The following is a 25,600-nucleotide window of genomic DNA, read 5'->3' as shown; positions in this document are numbered from 1 at the left end:
CTGCTGATTGGAATCATCCTTCCCCATCCTCCCCTCTAAGCTAATTTCTCCTTGTTCCGCAGCACTCAGCACAAACCCCTTTTCCAGGAAGGCTTTCTGGCCAACCACTCTTCCCCTTCCACTCCTAGTAGGAGTCTCCACTGAGCTCCAGAGCATCTCCAGGGTGTGCATGCCATGCACTCATTACCCTCTGCTCTACTCTTTACTTACTTGCCTTCCCCATACGATTTGAGAGTTTTGTGAAATGAGACCTCATTTCTTTTTTTTAATTGAAGTAGAGTTGATTTACAATGTTGTGTTAGTTTCTGGTGTACAGCAAAGCGATTCATAAACACACACACGTATATATATAAAATTAATTGTTTTTCAGATTCTTTTCCAGTATAGTTTATTACAAGACATTGAATATAGTTCCCTGGAGAACTTATTTCTTGATCTCAAAGTCTTCACCAAGCACAGTGTGAGAATTAAGGAAGGAAAGGAGCGGGGAGGCATCAGAAACTATCCTAGGCACTTTAAAATGTAAAAATAATGCAAAATAGAGTCCCTGGCATTGAAGCACTCTAAGTCTCCAGAGGAAGAAAGACACATGCAGGTAGCTGCGGTGTAACATGAACAGGCTAGGCTAGTGGGACTGAACAAAAGGCTAGAGCCCGGAGAGACAGGGTGGATAGGAGCAGCTTGGGAAGCCTTCCCAGGATAAGCGGGGTTTGGGCAGGTTTGGTGGAATGCGGTGGAAAGGCTCTCTGTCCCCTCCCTGTCTGCGGTGGATGTGCTTCATTCCCAGAGGAGAGAGGAAATCAAGGGAGTGTCTTGGTAGAATCAGCTCAGGTCCACCAGAGATTTCATGCCTTATTAAGAGTAATTATTCAAATTAAATTTAATTATTTGACTAGGAAATGGTATGCAGGCAAACAGATTAGCAATAAGGACTGCAGTGAAATATTAAAACAGCTCTGGGACTATTTCGTAATGTAAAGAGTCTGAGGGCTTTGCGGAGATTATGCTGATAAGGAAGGAGCCTGATACTGGCCAGACTGAAAAATCTCACGGACCAAGTACGTAAGACTCCCAGTTTATTGAGGAAGAAGTAACACTCTAAAGCTGGCATAATCCTGAGGATGCCCACAGGGTGGAGAAAAGAAAAAGAGACAGAGGAGCTATGGGGTTGGTTCAGCTTACCACTTCTTTGATTTGTGAAAGAGGAGAAACACTGAAATGTTTTGAGTTCAGATTATACACAAAAAATGCATATTCCTTATAACAATGAAAACAATACAAAGACACATATAGGAAAAGCTCATCTCCCCACCTCCCTCTCTCTTAACTTCCCTCAATGCCAAAAGATGGGTTTCCTCTTCAGCTTGCTTTTGTTGCTTGATTACCTGTCACGACCATCTTACAAATCAGTAGAGGCAGCTCACACTCTATATTTTTCTTAATTTCTTTAATAAACTTAAAATTTTACAAAAATGGGATCATTCACACATATTTTGATGCAGTCTCTTTTTCCCTGTAGATGTCTTTTCTTTCTCTCTTCTTCCTCAACTACCCTATGAAGTTTTAACTTTTTATGAGTTTGTTTCCTTGAGATGATTAATAGGCATATCACATGCATAACTTTTCTCTCTTTTGATATGTGGGATGTATCGATTTTGATTTAGGATAAGATATAGGCTTTAAGTGTCTCAGAGTCAAGGGAGATGAAAGGATTAAGTTATGATCATATATTATTCTGAGATCTTTACTGAATGCGGTGAGGTTGTTTTGCTTCCTTCATAAAGGCGTTCTTCACAAAGTGCTAAGAGAAACTCTCAACTATCTGGCAACCTCAAATTCTATGATTTATGGTATCCATAGACTTTTATATCTTAAGCAGTAGACTCACTGACAAGCCTGACTGACATTAGCCACTAGAGGGCGATCACGTCACAAACATGTGAGGACGTTTAGCTGTTGCAGGGCTGTATAATTCAGTGTGAGCTTGAGGCAGTGCCTGGCACGGCATTCTGAGGACAGATGAGGTTTAATAAATATCTGTAGAAAAAAAGATCCTGATGGAGTCTCAATGATAGCCCACCTTTCAAAGTCTGAAACAATATTTGATAAATTCAACCTAAAGAAAGGACTGTTAACTAAACGATGTGACATCTTCATCATGATGCAATACCTGAAGCCAATGGAAATCATGTATTAGATTGATGGTCGTTTACATGAGAAAATGTCATTTCCAACATCCCTTGGCATATATATCCGAGATTCATCTTTGCGTCAAAACTTTAAAGCTCTCTTTATTATTACTTAGTTTTTAGAATTTGAAGAGCTATTATAAGGTGAACACCCTTACACCTACTACCCAGGTCAAGCAACTGAACTCTGCCAGACATCCCACGTACCCTTCCATATCCCCTGTCTTATGTCGACCTTCTCCCTCCCCCACAAAGTAAACGCTGAGTTTCAGAGTCATCACTTCCTTTCTCTTCTTCATAGCTTCATTACATAAGTGTGCACCACATCCTACACACTACAGTTTGGCTACCCATTTTTGAAAACCAAATTGAAGTCTCTTATACTATCTATGTTCCCCCTCCCCTCCATCTCTTTATTTTTCTTTAATGTTTAAGTATTGAAGAATCCGGGGACTTGACCTGTAGAGTGTGCCAGAGTTTGGATTTTGCTGATTGCACACTCGTGGGGAGGCTAAACATGTTTCCCTATCCTCCTTGTCTCCTGAACACTGGCAGCTGAAGCCAGGGGCCTCATTAGGCTTCATCCCTTTGGCAAGACTCTAGGTGCTGCGGTGTTCTTTCATCAGAAGACACATCCGTCTGATTTCTTTTTGTGACGTCTACAGCTCTATGTCCATGCGCAGTGCCTTGCGCTGTTAATTCACCTGGTTACCAAATGGTAATATTCGAATTCAATCATTTATCTTCCACTTACTAGCTGGGAATGCTTTTAGAAAGAGGTTGTTCCTCTCATCTACTATTTGATCCTGAGAACTGAAGTCCTTAATCATTACAGCATATGGCTTTTTGACTACACCCCTATACTATCTGTTCCTTCCACCTAGAGACTGCAAGGAGAGGGCAGGAAATTGACAGACCACTGGGAAACTATTTGAAGAACAAAGCTGTTCATTTCTTCCTGGATATAACTTTTCAGTGGGGGGGAATCATACTGCCATCTTCCCACTCATATATACGACTTTGGTTTTCCTTTTCTGTTCTTCAAATACACTCAGACAGTTTCCCTAGCGTCTCACTGTCTCATCAGCTTCCTCTTTCATCACAGGTGTTCTTGCCAGGTTCCCTCCATATAATTCAGCAAACATTTGAACACCCCCTCTTCTGAGTGTCAGGCACTGGGCTAGTCACTCGTTCCCATTCCTTCTCTGTTATTAAAAATAAGTGTTGGAAGAAAAATGTACACAAGTAAACATGTAGAACTAAAGGTTGATGGAACACTATGGGAAACCTGGGAGGGTCCCTGAGGCATGACAGTCACACCAGGCTTCATACAGCCATGGCGATCATGGGCGCAGGGAGGTGGGGAGAGACACATGCCCAGGAGCTGCTCTCTCCGCCAGGTTCCCCCAGATGTCTGGATTGCACTCTACAAGGTACAGGTGATGGATTAGTCCCTCCACACCAGACTGATGGGAAACAACATTCCTGATCCTACCTGCCAAGGCAAGGACATGTCCGTATTTTGCCTCCCAGCAGGGTGCAAACATGTTAAAGATTCTGGGCTGGAGTGGATGTGGTGATACTGTGATACTTTTAAGCCTCTCCATACACAATATCATCTGAGATGTGTTCTTTAGGCTTTTTTTAATTGTAGGCACTTCTGCTAATCTGAGATAAACCATGGATCTTATCCACTGAAAAATACGAAAACCAGGGCTTCCCTGGTGGCGCAGTGGTTGAGAGTCCTCCTGCCGATGCAGGGGACACGGGTTCGTGCCCCGGTCCGGGAAGATCCCACATGCCGCGGAGCGGCTGGGCCCATGAGCCATGGCCACTGAGCCTGCGCGTCCAGAACCTGTGCTCTGCAACAGGAGAGGCCACAACGGTGAGAGGCCCGCGTACCGCAAAAAAAAAAAAAAAAAAAAAAAAAAAAAAAAAAAAGCAAACCACGAAGACTTTTTTTCACACCCAATTTCAGGATGTCACTAATCCCAGCAGCCTCGTCAGGCCACGAAGCGATAATTCTCAACTTTTGCTGCGCACTGGGGTCACCTGGGGAATTTTAAAAATACTGATGCCAGGGTCCCACCCAGTATATCTTCAGGGACCATTGGAACGTTATTATAATATTTTATGGGGTGGCAAGAACCATTATCTTTAAGGACTAGCCTCCCAGCAACTCCAGTGAGAGGCTGACTCCACCGGAAAGAATGTCCACGCTCTCCAAACTCATATCCCCCACTGGCAGGGAGCCAGAGAAAGAGAGCGCTGCTCAGTCGTGCTCCAGAATCTAAATAACAGTAGTCTCTGACAGTGTCAAAGATCTTTAAACAATTAATCACATTTTCAAGTGCACGAAGAGTTTTCTGAGAGGAGATGATACTCGTCCGTATTTACAGAGAACCAAGTAGACACACACCATCCTGAAGCTCCTTGAAAGAGAAGGAATAACGTCTTTACTCTCAGCTGGAAGTTAGGCATATACACGGCTTAGGTGCCTAGCAGAGACAGCAGCTCCTGGGCATGGGTCTCTCCTCGCGCCCATGATCGCCATGGCTGTATGAAGCCAGGTATGACTGTCATGCTTCAGGGACCCCCCCAAGTTTCCCACAGTACTCCATCAACCTTTAGTTCTAAATGTTCACTCGTGTACTTTTTTCTCCAACACTTATTTTTAATAACATGGAAGGAATGGAGACCAAGGACAAGCCCAATGCCTGATACTCGGAAGAGGGGGTGTTCCAATGTTTGCTGAATATATATGGAGGGAACACGGCAAGAACATCTGTGATGAAAGAGGAAGCTGATGAGATGGTGAGACGCTAGGGAAATGGTTTGAGTGTATTTGAAGAACAGAAAAAGAAAACCAGGGCTTCCCTGGTGGCGCAGTGGTTGAGAGTCCGCCTGCCGATGCAGGGGACACGGGTTCGTGCCCCGGTCCGGGAAGATCCCACATGCCGCGGAGCGGCTGGGCCCGTGAGCCATGGCCGCTGAGCCTGCGCGTCCGGAGCCTGTGCTCCACAACGGGAGAGGCCACAACAGTGAGAGGCCCGCGTACCGCAAAGAAAAAAAGAAGAAAACCAAAGTTGTATATATGAATGGGAAGGTGGCCATATGATCCCGCTGTTGAAAAGTTAGCTCCAGGAAGGCTGGAATCACGTTTCCCTTCATTGCCATCAAAGTGCCCAGTGCCCATCCCAGTGCCTGGGACATCACAGACACGCTAGAAATACTGGTTGAATATACATGATAAATGGAATATTTCCTGCCATATCAATAAACGAAGGATGTCACAGTCACCAATGATTGTAGCCCTCCAACGTGAGCTGATGAGCCCTGAGGAAACTCAGGGCTGAAAAGAATACCTGCCATCTAGCAGCCATCAGACTGCAGCCACTCCCTGCGGTGAGCCCTGAGGAAACTCGGGATGTGAAAACACTGGATACTGGCCGGGAGAGCTGAGGTGCATATCAAAGGAATTATTTCAGGGAGTCAAGACTCTTGCATCTTCCCTACATAGAAGAGCGCTGAATTCCTCAACTTGAGATATCTGGTATTCTTTGATTAATAATAATCTTTTGACATTCCTGACTACCTGTTTTTTCAGAGTTATCTGAAATGCTGTCTCCCGGCCTGCAGTCCTCATTTTGCCCAATAAAACTTAACTCGCAACTCTCACGTTGTGCATTTTTTTTAAGTCAACATACATACCAGCTGAGTTATCTAGTGCCCTTCCTACAAGTTCCTTTTTTTTTGGACAGGTGATAACTTATTTTTAATCTTGAAATATTTCAAGTATAGAGAAAATAGGATAACATATACTTGGTTACTCCCTGCCTAAATTTGACACAGGCTAACATTGCTCTCTCACCATTTTTTAATGTAACAGTAAGTGCCATTACATGTCAGACAACCCCCAAAACTTTAATAAAATACATGTGTCTGAGACAATACTGTCACTGTCCAAAATGCTACAGCCCAAGTTCAAGGTGAAGTAAAAAAAAAATGATTCTGAAAGAGTTCCAGGGCAGACTGGGAGATGAGCAAAGTCAAATCATATGTATATACATATATACACATACATAGACATACATTTAATATTTTAGAGTGGATAAAATGGTAGTGTGTCTTAGCAGTCAGACTGATCTCTATTTGCACTGTTCTCTCCTATGGGAAATGGAGGAGGGCTGGGTATTGTGCTTTCGGCCAAACAGTTATTAAGTGCTTGTGAAATTAAACAAAAAATCTTGTTAGTCTGGGTTATTAATTGGCTGTGGCCCTCACACTCCTATCCAGCCCACTGTTTTCACCCCTCGATATCCCCTAAGGAGTATGGGCTACCTGCCACCCATAAGCTCTACATTGACCCAGAAAGGTCACAGAGTAGAATTAGGATCTGAAAACTTCAGCAAATCCAGGGACCCAAACCCTTCAGCCTTTCAACCTCCCAGCCTCCAGGGGCCTTCACTGCTGGGATCTGTGCTAAGAAGTCATACCTTCTTGTCAACTGAAAGCTGACAGACCTGCTTCTAAATCTCAAGCCCAAGCTGACAGGGAAGCCAAAAATTAATTCTAAAAAGTGAAAGAAGGGAGTAGAATGTGAAAGCAGAGCCCAGAAGTAAGCAAGCCATTACTAGAAATCAGTCTTTGGGGGCTTTCCAATTCACCTAAAATTTCCCGAGAGAGTCCTCCTGCTACCCCTGCCCATTCAATCTTCCCCTAATCATTCCTCCTCCTGAAGCCAGTTTGGATACAGCCACCTGTCTACACCATTTGTAGCGAGGTCATTACAGGTCAGCAAAGTTCCTGGAAGGGTGAGAATACATTTTATTACAAGAACAGACCGCCAAAGTTTTATGTGGCTATTTAAACGAACTTCATATTTACTTCTTGGATAAAGTTTCCATTTTTGAAGTTGGGCTTTAAAAAGGAAGAAAGATAGCATTTTCCTGCAGAGGCAGCCAAGAAAATAATATATAGGAGCTGACGTTGAGTGGAAAGTCACGGCAATGATATTAAGCAATGGATTTATAGCCCATTCATGACGACACATTTGTTTATGATTTAAGTTAATTAAGACCATTTTGCTTCTTTTCTGCTACCACATGCAACCTTTAAAAAAAAGAGAGAAATATATATATACATATTTTGGAGGGATTCCACACTTCAGCATTTTAATGTCAATGCAAAAGGATAAAACTGAATACATAGCCTGACGTGGTAATTGAATTTGTCAGCAGCAACTGTACTTACTACAATTATTCAGACTGTTGCTGGGATCACAAAGAGAGCTACCACCACATGAATCAAGGCAGGAACTGTAGAGGCATCTTTGATCTCCTTCTTGACACGGAGTCTGACCTACAGGCGGGGTAAAAGCACATTTACTTTCATCAGCAACTATAAATTCCATGCACTAGGATCTGAAGGATCCAGAACCGAGGAAGGACACAACTTTAATTTCCTTCCAACTTCTCCAAAAATTTTGAACACATGTTGAGATTCTGTAGGAATAAAGAAGTAAGAGGCAACCCATCCTTCAAAAATCATCTGTCGCTGCTTTTAATGGAAAAGAGAGCATCTTATATTTACATGGGTGCATGGAGTTGATGACAAAATAAAATTCAAGTGATTTGAGGGAAGAGCCAATATTTTTAAGACTCATTTGATCCCAACTCTAGTCTTTCCTCTAAGGAAAATGCTTTCCTTAATAATAAATAAGGCATCAACATCAATACGGTAAGGATACTTTATCATGGCATAAGTCTTAAGCAGCTGTTATCCATATTTTCTGTGTCCTTGGAAAGTAGCACTGGCCTAGCTGCAATGATCTGAGAATTGGGTTTCTTGTTCCCAAATGGATGACAACAGTAACATCAACCTAATGGCTTTTCCTTAAGGTATGTGGAGAGGAAACTGCTTTTCCCATTGATTTCCTGGTCATTTGTAGATTAAATGGATAAGGTAATAAATTACTGCTTGTTCTCTTTCTAGCTCACCCCCATTATAGTCAATTACTCAGACACGTCATGTGGAACCTTGAAAATCTTGCAAGGCAGTTTTAAATATAAATAACAGTATGGGTATACATACAATCATTCTTATCTGTAATTCTAAGACAATATTTATTATACTGGACTTTCTTATCTATAATTCTAAGACTTATCTATAATCTTATCTATAATTCTAAATATAATATTTCGTATTCTGGACTCTTTCTCCCTTCCAGTACCATTAATGAACAACACTATATATCACAGCCTTGCATAAAATAGATATCACTCCTTTTCTTTTTTTTAATGTTAGCAGGTCAAACTTTTTTTGCAAGGTAAGCCAGGATAAGTTCCATGAATTTAGTCTCTTGAAGAAATTTTATTAAGACAGCATGCATTCATTATTTCAGCCAGTATTAAGCGCCCACTATGTGACAACTTATGTGACCAGCTAGGCACTGAGCATTAAAAGACAGAAAACCCTGATAATTTCCACCCTAATTAGGGATATCATCATGAACGCAATCTTACAATGCCATGTGATCATTGCTCCACTGAAGCAAAAAGCAGTAAACGCAAACTACGACAGTAAGAGTAAATCTTCTCAAAGGAGTTTTTCAGGCCGATGGGGTAAGGTGGGATAAGAGGGAAGGATGGGTTTCCCAAGCAGACAGCAGGATATGCAAAGGCTTGGAGTAAAAAGTACACAGGCTGGAGTCACTGGAGGTTAAGGGAGACTAAACAGGAAGGTTGAGAGTGAGGCTGAGGGTTGTAATGGCCTAAATCTTGAATAGGGCCCCGAGTCCTGGCAGAAGCAGTCCCAGACCCCCTCCCAGCCTGGTTGAGCAGAACCAGCCTTCGATCACTGCTGACGGTTGTAACTCGCTCCCCTTCACTCTCAGCTCGCCGAACGCAGTGGCCTTCTCCCACTACTCTAAACTACCTTGCTCCTTCCTGCCACCTCCGTGCCTTTGGCCAAGCGGTTCCCTGTGTCTAAAATTCTTTCTCCAGCCCCACTCTCCTTTGTTAATTCCACTCATTCTTCAGACTGTGGCTCCTACAGCTCCATCTCAGGGAAGCTTCCCAGAGGCCCTTTACCAGGACATGCATCCAATACGTGGCATCCTAGCACCTTGAATTTCCCTCCTGGCCTATGTCACTCCCCAGTTAGACAAGGACCAGCACAATTATTTGTATCGGCTTGTCTCCCCCAGGAGCCTGCTAGCCGCATCAGCCGCTTTGCTTGCCACTAAATTCCCAGCACCACAATATACTTTTATTATATTGAATTCATTAGAGTGGATAAAGATGCTACAATTTTACTTTGTGATCCATTTCATCATGTGACTTTCTAACATCTCACACATGTAAGGAAGTATTTTCATATCCTGCCACTGCATAGTAAAAAAATCCAAAATTATTTCAAACAGCATTGAATTATGTAGACAGAAAGAACTATTTGATCAAAAGGGAGTTGCTTGGCTGACATGCACACAATAACTCATGGCTAGAAAGGGAATTCCTTCTGAATTTTAAAACTGGTAAAATGGGGCTTCCCTGGTGGTGCAGTGGTTGAGAGTCCGCCTGCCGATGCAGGGGATACGGGTTTGTGCCCCCGTCCGGGAAGATCCCACATGCCACGGAGTGGCCGGGCCTGTGAGCCACGGCCGCTGAGCCTGCGTGTCCGGAGCCTGTGCTCCACAATGGGAGAGGCCACAGCAGTGAGAGGCCCGTGTACCGCAAAAAAAAAAAAAAAAAAAACTGGTAAAATGAAGCACTCGTTATCTAGTTTTTTATGGACTAAATCTGTGATTAAAAGGCTCTCCCTTTAGGTCTGAAATGCGTTTTCATTAAAGCCATCCTAATGATCAATATTCACTATGAAAAAGTTAATTTAGTTATTGGTGACCAATCTCATTAGCTGATTTGGAATAAACACAGCCTAAGACTTGCTTTCACATAGCAGCCATGTGATAAGAACTTACATTTATTGAGTGCTCACCATGTGCCATCTCTATGAAGTAGTTATCATTATTCTGAGATTACAGAAACTGAAATGTAACAGGGTTAAGTTACTGGACTAAAGTCAACCAGGGAGTAGGTGGCAGAGCTGGGGTTTGAACCCAGGCAGCTGGGCGGCAACATCCACATTCTTAACAACTAGGCTATGTTGGTAAGAGGTAAGGTCAATTATAAGCAAATGTAGTGATTTTTAAGCCAAAGGATATTACCAACCCTGTACTGAGAGATGCTTCTACACAAACTGGGACTTAAAACAATCAGTGTAGAGCTTTCTTTTCTGGCAGAAATAGACACACTTAAAAAAACCAACTTATTTGATTTACTTTTTCTTTGGGGGTTTCACAGATAATATCAGACTCCTTTTAAAGTGTATTTAAGTATATTGCTTGGAAGGAAAACATAAACAAGATGAAAAGACAACCCTCAGAATGGGAGAAAATATTTGCAAATGAAGCAACTGACAAAGGATTAACCTCAAAAATTTACAAGCAGCTCAATATCAAAAAAACAAACAACCCAATCCAAAAATGGGCAAAAGATGTAAACAGACATTTCTCCAAAGAAGATATGCAGATTGCCAACAAACACATGAAAGGATGCTCAACATCACTAATCATTAGAGAAATGCAAATCAAAACTACAATGAGGTATCAGCTCACACCAGTCAGAATGGCCATCATCAAAAAATCTAGAAACAATAAATGCTGGAGAGGGTGTGGAGAAAAGGGAACACTCCTGCACTGCTGGTGGGAATGTGAATTGGTACAGCCACTATGGAGAACAGTATGGAGGTTCCTTAAAAAACTAAAAATAGAACTACCATATGACCCAGCAATCCCACTACTGGGCATATACCCTGAGAAAACCGTAATTCAAAAAGAGTCATCTACCACAATGTTCATTGCAGCACTATTTACAACAGCCAGGACATGGAGGCAACCTAAGTGTCCATGGACAGATGAATGGATAAAGAAGATGTGGCACATATACACAATGGAATATTACTCAGCCATAAAAAGGAATGAAATTGAGTTATTTGTAGTGAGGTGGATGGACCTAGAGACTGTCATACAGAGTGAAGTAAGTCAGAAAGAGAAAAACAAATACCATATGGTAACACATATATATGGAATTAAAAAAAAATAGTTCTGAAGAACCTAGGGTCAGGACAGGAATAAAGACGCAGATGTAGAGAAAGGACCTGAGGCCACAGGGAGGGGGAAGGGTAAGCTGGGACGAAGTGAGAGAGTGGCATGGACATATATACACTATCATATGTAAAAATAGATAGCTAGTGGGAAGCAGCCACATAGCATGGGGAGATCAGCTCGGTGCTTTGTGACCACGTAGAGGGGTGGGATAGGGAGGGTGGGAGCGAGACGCAAGAAGGAGGGCATATGGGGATATATGTATAGCTGATTCACTTTGTTATAAAGCAGAAACTAACACACCATTGTAAAGCAATTATACCCCAGTTAAGATGTGAGGCATTAAACTGCTTCTCTGTACATGGTTATTTTAGGAAGCCATTACATTTAATTTCAGAAGCCAGTTATTTCTAATTGAAATCTAATTGAATTGAATACTATACGCTACATTTTTCTCTTTATTGTGGTGTTTCCCCATAAAACATCTAACTGAATCTACCCATGCTGTTTAAGTGTTTAACCTCTACTCTTCACCCTTAGGGATGATTTTTCAGTGTAAGTTGCATGAGAGTCACATTTACCATAAGCAAGGGTTTCTGGCTGACCAGAGCTGTGAGGACCAGTGCATTAAGCAATCTGGCATTATTTATATGGGGATCCTTTAAGCTGTAGGTGACTTCCAACTTTTTGCTGTGCTCCCAAGGAAAGGCCCACCGGTCAGGACTGTTTCCGGGGCTGGAGCACACACTTACCATTGGTGCAACTCTCCTCATCACTTCCGTCCTTACAGTCCTCGTCTCCATCACACTGGAAAGTGCTGGGGATACACTGGCCACTTCTGCATTCCACCAGACCCTGGCTGTGACATGCTAGGAAATGCCAAAATAACATGCATTTTAATTATCTCTACTTCTTTCGGTCTATAGATCACATCAGTGATCCCCATTTATCTGGCATCACCAAGAATGAAGTGTTCTAAATTTCTGAATGTTCTGCAAAAATGAATGAATATATCATTCATTTTGTTCATTCCAAGTATCTTCGGAATGGAAAGTTTCCTTTCAGGAATTTCTCTTCCCTTATTAAATAGCACTCACTAAAAATTTTTTCTTGATCATTGCATGGTGAGAAACAGGATTAATGATGGTAGTAGTTATACTACTAATATAAAAGCTACAATTTATTAAAGGCTTACTATGTGGTGATAACTGTGCTAGGAGTATTAGGTGTCTAATCTCAAATCCTCAGAACAAATTTGCAAATGGATATTATCGACCTTGTTTAGAAGAAGGAAACTGAAGCTTAGAGAGTTTAGTGTTTGCCTCGAAGTCTCAAGGCTGTTAAAAGGTACGGCCAGAATGTGAAGGCAAGCTTTTCTAACCCAAGCCCCTACATTTCACTCTGCACCAACCTGACCTAATGCACTAATGAAGTGGTATATGTGAAAGGCTTGCATAGTACCTACCCCAAAATAAACACTTTATTTCAAAACTTGCTTACGATGTCTGACATTTAAAAGGGATGGTCTAGTGGCCATTAACCTTCCAATTTCTGAAGGTTGTCTTGATTTTATCCCTATTGTCTTTTAGAGCGTTAGAAACCCATGTATCATATGACCTCGGCCTTCACCAACTTATGGTCTACATACACACATACATACACACACACATACATAAATACATACATGAGCACCAAGTCCTTGCTTTTCCAAGATCCATCAAAATACAGACCACTCTGTTCCACTATGTCCACTAAGCAAGGACTCAGGTACTATTCCAGTTCAAACAAGTTCAGGAAAGAAGAAAGCTGGGCATTGCATTTCCTAATTAATTTATGTGATTTTTCTTATGTCAAAATAAAAACCATGCAACCGACATTTATAATTTTGTCTCAAATTATAGGCAAATTAAATAGTCAATCTCATATGTATCAGCTGTTCCTGCTTTTATTAGATAGCAAAAGATGGAATAAAGAGCTTAATTAGTTTGAACATGCATAAAATGCACCATATTAACTCTTTCAGATCAATATTACTCTCTTTTAACAAAGAGCTGCTGCTATTCAATCATTTTTTTATCCCCTACTGAGTATACTGTAGTTTCTAGGGAATAAAATGTGATCAGCCATATTTGATTTTATTAGGCAGGTAGTGTAATAGCTACCTGAAGACCTTTTTTTTTTTTAATTGAAGGATAGTTGATTTACAATATCGTGTTAGTTTCAGGTGTACAGCACAGTGATTCAGTTATATATATATATGTATCTATTCCTTTTCAGATTTTTTCCCTTATAGATTAGTACAAAATATTGAGTATAGTTCCCTGTGCTATACAGTAGGACCTTGTTGGTTATCTATCTTATATGTAGCCGTGTGTATATGTTAATCCCAACCTCCTAATTTATCCCTCACCCACCCACTTTTCCCCTTTGGTAATCATGTTTGTTTTCTATGTCTGTGAGTCTGTTTCTGTTTTGTAAATTAGTTCATTAGCATCATTTTTTTAGATTCCACATATGATATATGATATTTGCCTTTCTCTGTCTAGCTTACTTCACTTAGTATGATCATCTCTAGGTCCATCCATGTTGCTGCAAATGGCATTATTTTATTCTTTTTTATGGCTGAGCAATATTCCGTTGTATATATGTGCCACATCTTCTTTATCCATTCATCTGTCGAGGCACATTAAGGTTGCTGCCATGTCCTGGCTACTGTAAACAGTACTGCAATGAACATTGGGGTGCATGTGTCTTTTTGAGTTAGAGTTTTCTCCGGATATACTCACCCAGAAATAAGACAGGCTCTAAAGTTACAATATTATTGCACACTCTGTGTAACTCTATGAACACTGAAGGCTCTCTTATCTTTGCCAGTTCTCCCCTGGTTCTCCCACACGTGGTACCTGAGAGCACCTCTGGAGGCTCCCACTTAACTGCTCATATATTGTTTGCAGAAGAAAAGTGCCCCAGTCTCTGGGAAGAACATTCCCTTTGACAAAGTCGCAGACCCAGAAAGGATATTTGTGGACAATGAGAAAGAAAACTGCCACCCGCTTGGCCAGAGCAGCCGAATCAGGCTTGGAGTTTTGGAGAAAGAGAGGCGGAAGTCCATTACACTATGCTGTTATTGTCATCACACCACTCAATTATTATCTGTATAGGCTAGGACCAAAGTGCAAGAATCTGTTTAGATAGTGAACCTTGAGTGTATTTGACTAAACAGGCAGAAGTAGAAAAATAAGCAAAATGAAAGCCCTCAGGGCACTCACAGCAATTGACCTCGTCAGACTTATCCCCACAGTCATGGTCACCGTCACACACCCACTCTATGGCAATGCAGCGTCCATCTCCACAGCGATGCTCCTCTGTGGGGTTGCAGTCTGGAGGAAAGAAAAACTCAGGAGGATGGAGAGAACCAGCATGACAAACACTTAGAACTGTGTGGCTTGTTCCAGTAGAACAAGTTCCAGTATTAGAGAGTCTGTTCCAATTATTCCAATACCGTCAATAACCTTTCTACTCTGGGTCTGGCACCTCCCGGGCAACCATGTGGCCCCCCGGCCACCATCACTACGGGGTAAGACCTGACTGCTTTTCAGATGAATAACAAGCTTCCAGCTTTTCTAGGACCCATAGCTTGTTCTGCGTTTTGTTGTGTTTAGTCACTGTTTTCTTTCCTTATGAAAATTTTGTGATTTGGCTCAAATAAACAGAACTGTGATTTGGGTTTCACAACGTAGATAGCTGATTTGATGATTCGTGACAACTCTGTCATGTTTCTAGGAATTGCAACTTACCTCTCTGTGGTAATCTGCGGAGGCAGGTATCTCCTCCTGTCATCTTGCCTGATGTTAAGCTAAGGTTTTTTATTGAACTGTCTAAATATATAACTCATACTTGAAAGAACTGCTGGGTAAGAAATGCAAAATAGTTGGGTTTTTTTAATGATTCTTTTTATCCTGGATTTAACCTCTGTCCCAAACTATATATTCCTGGGGAAAAAAGGAGAACTAAGTGATGTTTCCTCTCACAGAGGGCAGAACCTATAGGATTCTTTGATATGAGACATGGAATAACCTTAATATAAACAACCCTTTAAAAGATGTATGTAGATTCGTGAATAACAGATTCCATAATGAGGAACTATCATGGATTTCCATTAACAGCACCACTGTCTTTAACAGACCTGTGGAGGGACCACGGGTCTTGAAGGATATAGGGGAGCAATTAAGTGAAGAAGATGGACGAAATGGTGCAGAGAAAAGAAGAATGACATGGGCCCTCCCTGGTGGCGCAGTGGTTGGGAGTCCGCCTGCCAATGCAGGGGACACGTGTTTGTGCCCCGGTCTGGGAGGATCCCACGTGCCGCGGAGCGGCTGGGCCCGTGAGCCATGGCTGCTGAGCCTGTGCGTCCGGAGCCTGTGCTCTGCAATGGGAGAGGCCACTGGGTGGGAACCAGAGGAGCCAGCACATGCTCAGCCTGCTAAAGATGGGCAGCCGGGACAGAGAATGGTCTAAGAGGACATCGTGATTATTACCATTAGGTAGAAACAAAGTCATCCTAAGAGCACAAACCTCGTGATATCCTACTACCTTCAGAGGAACTAGGTTGGGTTGGTAAGACCACTGTCTTTCACATGCCAACTATACACTGGTCCTCTCCACTGGCCTACTGAACTACCAAGCTACACTCAATTCCCCCCTCCCTCATTTTTACTGTCTTTTCTCCAGTTATCTTATTGGTAAAAGGAGGAGTTGGAGTAGATAATCTCTAAGGCCACAAACTACATTTTATGATGTATACAATTACAATGGAGTCTCATTCTTTGTGTCCCAAGACTACTCAATCCCAGAAGATAATCCATATCTATCTAGTGACCCGTGGGATGTTTTGCGCATACGTACATTTTCCAACATTCTTATGGATGCAGTGAGAGGCGGCTACACAGGTGCTTCTAGAAACTACTGAGTTTCCCAGCATGGGGCCATTTGGGACATTCACCACTCCTCCGAGGCATTCCCCTGACCCACTCCTGATTCTCCCCCAGCATTTCTTTTGATATTTTCTAATGCTGAATAATCATTTCACATCATTTTCCCAGTGTCCTGCCTCATCTCAGCTTGCCCTTCTGCTCCTATTAGAAAGTTCTTCTGTCACTCAATAATATACTACCTAAAAAAAAAATTCAAAAGCTAATCACAAATTCAGAAAGGTAAATAAGCAAGAAGAATTTTGCTGGTTTTAATTCATGAGAGGACATTCAGAATTGAACTTGGCTCTTTTAAAGGTAGGGTCATTCTTGTTTTTTTAATTGAGATATAGTTGACATAGAGTGTTGTATAAGTTTATGCTAAATAAGATAAGCCAGAAAAAGAAAGACAAATACTGTGTGATATCACTAACATGTGGAATCTAAAAAAATGTGATTTTGTTCAAACAGAGTGTAGACTGCTGGTTACCAGGAGCTGGGAGGGTGAGGAATTGGGAAGATGCTGTTTATAGGTACAAACGTGCACCTAGGAGGTAGGTTCCTTCTTTAAAAGTTAAGATCAGCTTCTGTACATAAAACAGATGCACCCTTCTAACCTTCGATATCCCCACTGCAGAAGTTGCCCCCGTAGTGTGTGGCAATCAAATAAGGGAGGGGTCTCGGTTATACATAATAAGGGGACCAGGAACAGAAAATATATCTGTCTGCAACGTTTTGCTCAAGAGTTCAGAATCTAAACACGAGCCACTGGCTCCAACCAGAGAAGAAATCAAACATTTTCAAAAAGCAAAAAAAAAGTTAACTCCCATTTCTACTCCACATCTCTAGCATTTCCTTAGTATGACTTTTTGTAAGAAATCTTACATTTACACATGAGACATGACTGAGACTAATAATTTAAAAAACTTCCTCTTTCGGAAAAGTAAGAAACCAATCATTTTGTAATTTCACCCACTAATCACGTTAACAAACAATGAGCTACAAGTTCTTGATTATAAATGTCTGCAATTTTAAATGAAAACCTTCAGGGAAATGGTGCTACTTACCACAGTTTTGCTCATCACTCAGATCCCCACAGTCATCATATCCATCACATAACAGGCTATAATTAAGGCACTTGCCCGTGTGACAGTGAAACAGACTCTCGCTGCAATCTGAAAATAAGAGAAGACACCGATGGCTCATTAGAGCAGAACAGGATGTTACAGTAGCAGTTTATATAACGAAAGCATATCATGGGAGGGAAATCATAATGTAACCTGGTCCACATCTATTCTTTTACAGGTGAGGAGACTGTGGTGCAGAGAGATCTAATGATTTGCTCAAGGTCACATAACAAGTTCCTGAAGAACCACGACTAGGACCCTCTGGCTCCCAAGGCAATGCTTTTATCACTTCCTGACAGTATTTATCTGAGCTCCACTTTATGACACCTGAAAGCTCCTTTAGAGTCAAATATGAGAAAAGACATTCTCAACTCACCATGGTTCCTAATGAAGTTCATGTTCATACAGAATGAACACTTAATAGAGGGTGAGTAGTTATTTCTTAAAGAACGTTTCCTTTAAAATGAAAGTCTAGTTTTGCCCATGGTAAGCATAAATATAACAAAGAGAAAAAGTCATTTAGATTACAGAGTCATTACTTACTTTCACATCACTTAAGTCAATTGAATGTTTCACAGCATGACCCTCAAATAAACAGTACTGTCCTAGATTATGGTGCCAAGATAAGAATAAGTGATATAAAACCTCAGGAAGCTTATAGTTTAATGTTGGAATAAACATCATGCAAGGAAATTTTAATAAGAAGATAGGTCTTGCTCTTGGGTAAAACAGAACTCCTATCCTGGTTCTATCATCTCTTAGCTGTGGGAATTTGAGCGTATTAGTTAAAATTTATAAGTCTGTAAACTTACTTTTGAAGTTAGGATAAGAGCAATTACTTAATAGAGTTTAGGGGAAGGTATAAATAATAAATTAATGTCTGTAAGTTTCCAAGACAATTAAATGGGAAAAGAATACTCTTCAACAAATGGTGTTGGGACAATTGGATTTCAAATACACAAAAATGAACTCTGACCTTCACCTCAAACCATACATAAAAATGATCTCAAAATGGATTATAGACTTCAATGTAAGAGCTAAAATTATGAAGCTTCTAGGAAAAAACACAGGAAAAAAATCTTCATGACCTTGGGGAGGGCAAAGAATTCTTCAATATAACAACAAAACACAAGGCTAAAAGAAAAAAATAATGGTTATCCATTAAAATTAAACATATTTGTGCTTCCAAAGATACTATTTAAAAATGAAAAGACAAGCCACATACTGAAAAAAAATATTTTCAAAGCACATTATCTGATAAAGGACTTATATCCAGAATATATATAGACGTCTTACACTCAATAATAAGACAAACAATCCAATTACAAAGAGGCAAAAATCTTGAATAGAAAGTCTTCATAAAGACATATGAATGGCTGATAAGCACATGAAAAGGTGCCCAATATAATCATTAAGGAAATGCAAGTAAACCACAATAAGATACTATTACATATCCCCTAAAATAGTTATAATAGATAAGACAGATAATGCCAAGTATTGGCAAGGATTTTAAGAAACTGAAACTCTCATTATAGTTGGTGGGGATGTAAAATAATAATAATGCCACTTTGGAAAGCAGTTTGGCTGCTTCTTATAAACTTAACTCTAACCTTATCACATGATTCATGAATTCCACACTTAGAAAGCTACCCAAGAGAAGTGAAACATATATCCACACAAAGACTTGTATGTGAATGTCTACAGCAGCATTATCCATAGTAGCCAAAGACTGGAAACAATCTAAATGCTCAACGACTGGTAAATGGATAAGCAAAATGTAGTATATTCTTACAATGGGATACTATTCACCAATTAAAAGTATCAAACTACTGATACATGTGACAGCATAGATGAAGCTCAGAAACATTATGCTAAGTGAAAGAAACCAGATACAAAGACTACGTATTATGCAACCCATTTATGAAGTTCTTGGAAAAGGCAAACTTACAGAGACAGATGTCAGAGCAGTGGTTATCTACGGCTGGAGATGTGGGAGTGGGGACTGACTACAAATAGGTAGAAGGAAAGTGTGGGGAGAGATGAAAGAGTTCTAGAAGTAGATTGTGGTGATGGTTGCACAATGCTATAAATTTACTAAAAATCAATGGGTTAATTTTACAGTATGTAAATTATACCTCAATAAAGCTGTTAAAAATGTTTAAAATACATGTAAAGCCTGCATGTAATAGAAACTAGATTTCTTAAATGTATTATTTTTTCCCTTATTTAAAGTGAATGAAGTTCAAAAACAGATTCGTAAGGCTGGAGCGGGATCACAGAAGATGAGGAGGATTTTGGTAGAGTGGATGGAATGAAAACTTCAGCAGGTTTCAAATAGAGGGAATAGCAAGAACAAAGGAAAGAGGTAAGAAATGGAGGCACATGTGAGGATCAGTCTGTTTGGCTGAGAAAGACCAAGAATCTAATGGTCAACAGTTCAGCCTCCTGAATTACAGCTAATTGTTCCTCCTCAAGCAGATGCCTGCATCTCATACAACTGGTGATGGCTGCCTCTTTACTATAAACATCCCAAACTCTATAACAATTTATTATCAGAAGTCTTGGGCAAAGGGACTTCCCTGGTGGCACAGTGGTTAAGAATCCGCCTGCCAATGCAGGGGACATGGGTAGGATCCCTGGTCCGGGAAGATCCCACATGTCGCGGAGAAACTAAGCCCGTGTGCCACAACTACTGAGCCTGCGCTCTAGAGCCCGCAAGCCCCAACTACTGAGCCCACATGCCACAACTACTGAAGCCCACATGCCTAGAGCCCGTGCTCCGCAACAAGAGAAGCCACCGCAATGAGAAGCCCGCTCACTGCAACAAAGAGTAGTGCCTGCTCGCTGCAACCAGAGAAAGCCTGTGAGCAGCAATGAAGACCCAACGCAGCCAAAAATAAATAAAGAAATAAATTTATTTTAAAAAGTCTTGGGCATTGATCAGTGAAACTGTTAGCCACATCAAAATATTATACTTGTTACTGACATGATTCATCAACTTCTCTTTCAAAGAGCATTCTTCTAAAAAAAAGTTACTTAAATACTCTTAGAATGACATCATTTTAGAAATGGAATGGGCCTTAGCGATCATCTGTTCAGCGCCATCATTAAGAGTGTGTGTGTACGTGTACATACACAAACACACACGTGCATATACATATGCTCACACTTATACACATACAGAACTTTATAAGTACTTTTAACTTTTCATTTCCCCTGGGATAACCATCATAAGGGAAAATATAAGGACTAAAAAGAGATCCCAGGGTTGGGGAATTTGTGCATCAAGATATATACATTTCCTCAGGAAGTTTTAAAAGATCTTTTTGATTTTTATTTTCATCTCTGTGAGAAGTTTTGAATCGGCATGCTAGAATCAGCAGTACCAGGGTCCTCACCTTGACCATCAGTGCAGAAGTACTTACATTACCTGAAGGAGGAGACAGGGTGGAGGGGTGACAGATTCTAAACCATACGAATTAATTTTTTTAAGCAGTACACTTCATTTTTTTGATGATAGGACTGGGAAATCAAATATTCCTTTCAGAATCTGATTAACCTGAGAACACACTAAAAATTTCCAACATGGCCCCTCTGTGTGGCCTATTCTGGGATCCCCGGTAATTCACACTAAAGCACCTCATCGGACATATTTTGTAAATTAACGCTCACTTATTAACTTATTTCATAAGTGAAAATGATTCAAACATTTTTTTAAAATTCCTCATTATTCACACAGGTGCAGATGCAACTTTCCACTGTTATGACTTTCTTGGTTAGATGCCATTTTCAAAGGTTAGCTACAAAACTAGCTGCATTTGGAAAACAACTTGTTGCCTCCCTAAGGTCTGTGTAATTAGTAAACACACAAAGCCTTAACCAAAGGCACTGCACACCCAGAAATACATAGCAAATAGCACAGATCACAGTGCCTCCTTTTACTGGAATAAATGTTTATTTGAACTGAAAAGAGATGTCGTCAGTGTAATTTGGGGCCAATGATCAAAACCTGCAAAAGCTGCTTGCTGTGATTTTCTCATTCAATACAAGCATAATTTTGCGTAACCTAAGGTAGGTGTTTTTCTAGATACAGATCCTTTCTTCTGAAAGAGAGCTTGATACAAAATGTTACTTCTGAAGTTCTTGTTAATATCTATTTCAGTCTGGCATCACAATGACTAACGTTTACCCCTCAAAATTGTCATTAAATGAAAGGGGAGAGCTAAGGAATAGAAAGCCTTTTATCACGAGCCTCATTCAATTGGCTCAGTCTCTATGAGTCTATAAACATAATCATGCTGGCTCAACTCAGGATTCAAATATGGATGCTCAGTTTCCATCCCGAGACGCCCTCGTTTTGAGATGACCAAAGAGGTTAACCAGTTTGCCCACGGTTGCCCAGACTATTACAGTGACCCGGGCTTCTTGACCTCCTGGGTTTTTTTCACCTATTGACTTCTGGCTCCAAAGGAGGATTTCTCAACTGCAGTACTGCTGACATTTGGGGCTGGGGGACTCTTTGTTGCGGGGAGCTATCCTGTGCCTCGTGTGATATTCATCAACACTCCCAGCCACTGCCCACTAAATGCCAGTAGCATCCCCTCCGACCTCCGCAGTGGTGACAATCAAACAGGTCTCCATACATTGCAAAACACCCCCCAGGAGTAATACTGCCCCCAGTTGAGAGCTACTGTCCTGGAATATCCAAACATCACCTCAGTCCAAGTTCACCTCAGAACTCGGGCCAGTTCTAATCCCGTCTTTTCCGTCAGGTCTCTCCACACCAAGCTGGCAACCAGTGATCTGCACTCTTCTCTACTCACAGGGCCTTTTTTTTTTTTTAACACAATCTTCTTTTGCTTGGTGACATCTATTATATTGTGCTAAAACACTATATTTAATGATCTCTATTTTTAGATGCCTTTTCCCTGATTAGATTAAAAGTGTCATGAAGCAAGAAACCATGTCTTAACAGTCTCTACATTTACTAGGTATCTAGAACATGCTTCACACATAGTGGGAATTCAAGATTATTCAATAATTTGATTGATTCCCCATAATCAGACTGTCACTAAACAGAAGTGAACCTTCCACACATCTGAAGCTTCCTCCATTGGCATAGAGTGGTAAACTTTTATTTTTATTAATGTGGTGGAAATCTTTCTAGTATTTACTTGCACCCCGTCTTAGTAAAGAAACTATGGTAGGTACAGTTTTTCTGTTTTTTTTTTTTTTTTTTTGCGGTACGCGGGCCTCTCACTGTTGTGGCCCCTCCCGCTGCGGAGCACATGGCTCACGGTCCCAGCCGCTCCGCGGCACGCGGGATCCCTCCGGACCGGGGCAGGAACCCGCATCCCCTGCATCGGCAGGCGGACTCCCAACCACTGCACCACCAGGGAAGCCCGGTACAGTCATTTCTGATGACTCGGAAACATTATTTGGAATATCAGTTTTTATTTTGTGCTGTTTGGGTGGCCTCCTTTCTACATAGCTTCATGTGGTGCTGCTTTGAAAACCGTTGTGCATATTGTAGTATTTGTCTCCTCTACAATGTATCACGTGACCTTTGGCGGGGCAGGGGTGGGAGCAGTGTTGGGAGGAGGGAGGGCATGGAGAATAAGATCACAGCCACAATCACAACCATAAATCCTAATGCCCTTTGAGAGTTACTGCATGCCAGACACTGGTCTCTGTGCTTGACATCCAGTGATTCATTATTCTGCCCAACAATTCTAGAGGTAGTTACTATTACTTATTGTCTCCATATTACCGATGAGGACACTGAGGCCCAGAGAGACTGAGTAACTTTCTCTGTCCACAGAGGCCGGAAATGATAAAGAAGAAGATAGGAAGACAGGCAGCCTGACTCAAGACCTTATAATATTAATCACTATACTGTGTCATAATTAGTATAACTAATTATACTAACTAGGATAATTAGTTAACTCAGTATAATTAGTTCACCACAGTCCTCAAAAATAAATCAACCAATGTGACCCCAAATTCAGAGCAAATGACTTCCAAAAGTATTTGACAGAGGTTTATGCGGCACCAAGTATGGGGACCTTGTGGCAACTATTTTCCCTGTGACAACCATTTCCCTGGAGGCTTTCTCATTTATTTGCTAAGCACCTGCTCTGTAGCAGACACTGTCCTAGAGCTGGTTATAGAATCAAAAGATCGTAGAGGGCTTCCCTGGTGGCGCAGTAGTTGAGAGTCCGCCTGCCGATGCAGGGGACGCGGGTTCGTGCCCCGGTCTGGGAAGATCCCACATGCCGCGGAGCGGCTGGGCCCGTGAGCCATGGCCGCTGAGCCTGCGCGTCTAGAGCCTGTGCTCTGCAACGGGAGAGGCCACAGCAGTGAGAGGCCCGCGTACCGCAAAAAAAAAAAAAAAGATCATAGAATGTTAGCAGCAAAAGAGACACCAGACACCCTCTAGGGCAGTGGTTTCAAACCCGGCTGCACAGGATAATCACTGGGGGAGTTTTACAAAGGTACTGCTGCCTGGGCACCCCCTCCAGACCAATGGAATTCGAATCCCCGCAGGTGGGGCTTCCTGGAGATGCAACTGTGCTGCCAGCCTTGATGACAAGGAAAACCTGGAGAAGTAGCCTGACTCGAGCCACGGAGCTAGAAATTTAAAAAAAAAAAAAAAAAAGAAAACCCTTCATCTTCAAAAATCTTTTCACTATACCACTAAAATTGCTCTAGGTGGTTAGAAATCGGTCCATTTTACTGATCAGGAAGAGACTGATAAACATGGCAAAATGAGTTGCCAGGGGAGGGTCAGTAAGCAGGCCCAGATACCTGGAGAGCCCCTGTAAAAGACAGTTATCTCCCTCAGCATAATAGAGCAACCAAACTAGACATTTTCCTGTCTTATGAATGATCGGAGTACAATCATTCACCAAATCTGCACTTTTATGGACATGGGCGAGTCAGAGGCAGCACAGTTTAGAGAAAACAGTTAGATTTGGACCCATTCAGGAGTGGGTTCAAATCTAGCACTTTGAGCCACTGGCAAATTCATTCATGGCCGTGAGCCTCGGCTCTGCATCTGAACAAAAAGGAAGAATACTTCGTTCGCTGAAAATTCAATCAAATCATGTAGGTAAATGCTTCTAGTACAGTTGATTAGGGAACTCACAAATAGCAAATCCCTACCCTTCCTTCCTTGGAAGGCAATCCTCCTCCTGTACCCGCCAGGACCCTCAGAACGTGGGAAGCCCAGCAAAATTTCCTTCTCCCCGCAGGAGTATCTGTGGGTTGCATTCCAGCTCTGATTTGTATCCACGCCCTAATTCAGACTTAACACTATTCCTTCACTGCAGGGTGGTGACAACAGGAGGGTGGCACCTTCTATAAACATGCATGCTGAAATGCCACAAGCACTGAATGTTAAAGCTCGGAGGCAGATGTCCTTGTAAGGTCAGGAACAACTGCATGCAAAGCTCTCAATGTCCAACTAAGCATTTTCATAGACAAGTATTCTGAAGGGATGTATTTCCTCAACAAACTAGGCCAAATGGTTTTTGAAGTGTGGTTATGAAGAAGGCCCATGTCTTAATAAACTCTTGCACTCCTAGGATATTGCTGAATACCTTGCATAATAATAATACTGCCTTCTTTGTTCAGCCACTGACTAGGAAAATTTACTCCTTGAAATTCAGTTTCGACAAATGCAGCAGAAATCTCTTACTGTGTAAAGTGCAATGTTCAATGTAGTGGAGGAACATAATGATGAAGCCAGTGTTAGCCCAGCAGTGGGGATAGAGGCACATGCAGAATTTGCATATGACATAACATGGGCCATAAGTGGGAGATAAACAAGAGATTCCACTGTAACTCCCATTACTGTATATAATTCTACTGAACCACTTAAAATCCCTACTGTAGGTGCTTTACACAATATTTGTTCTCAAGTCCACAGCAATACTCCCTAATGTAAGTAGACATCCAAAAAAAATGTTTTTCATGTACAATCACATGCCATAGGTTTTTCTGAAGAGAGAATTCCAAATTATAAATACAAATATCTTAGTGAAAACATTTCCAAAATATATGGTGGCTTAACTGAAATTCTACAGGATGCTAGATATTATGCAAAATAAATAAATGCACGAATAAATAAATTAATTAAAGGTGAGGGTA

The 25,600-nt window shown here is 41.3% G+C and overlaps 1 protein-coding gene across 1 annotated transcript in view; it reads right to left on the bottom strand.

The window, feature by feature from the left end:
* The window catches only part of CORIN (corin, serine peptidase), a 222,061-nt gene that overhangs the window by 71,461 nt on the left and 125,000 nt on the right, over positions 1 to 25,600 (bottom strand). The window contains exons 6-9 of the mRNA XM_065877801.1: positions 17,390 to 17,497; positions 14,622 to 14,732; positions 12,105 to 12,221; positions 7,443 to 7,550 (exon numbers count right to left, since the gene is read on the bottom strand). Coding sequence (XP_065733873.1) covers positions 7,443 to 7,550; positions 12,105 to 12,221; positions 14,622 to 14,732; positions 17,390 to 17,497 — 444 coding nt within the window. The remainder of the gene's footprint in view (positions 1 to 7,442; positions 7,551 to 12,104; positions 12,222 to 14,621; positions 14,733 to 17,389; positions 17,498 to 25,600) is intronic.

The sequence above is a fragment of the Phocoena phocoena genome, chromosome 5 (assembly GCF_963924675.1).
Source record: "Phocoena phocoena chromosome 5, mPhoPho1.1, whole genome shotgun sequence".
Classification (NCBI taxonomy): domain Eukaryota; kingdom Metazoa; phylum Chordata; class Mammalia; order Artiodactyla; family Phocoenidae; genus Phocoena; species Phocoena phocoena.
This window is presented reverse-complemented; position numbering and strand designations above follow the sequence as displayed.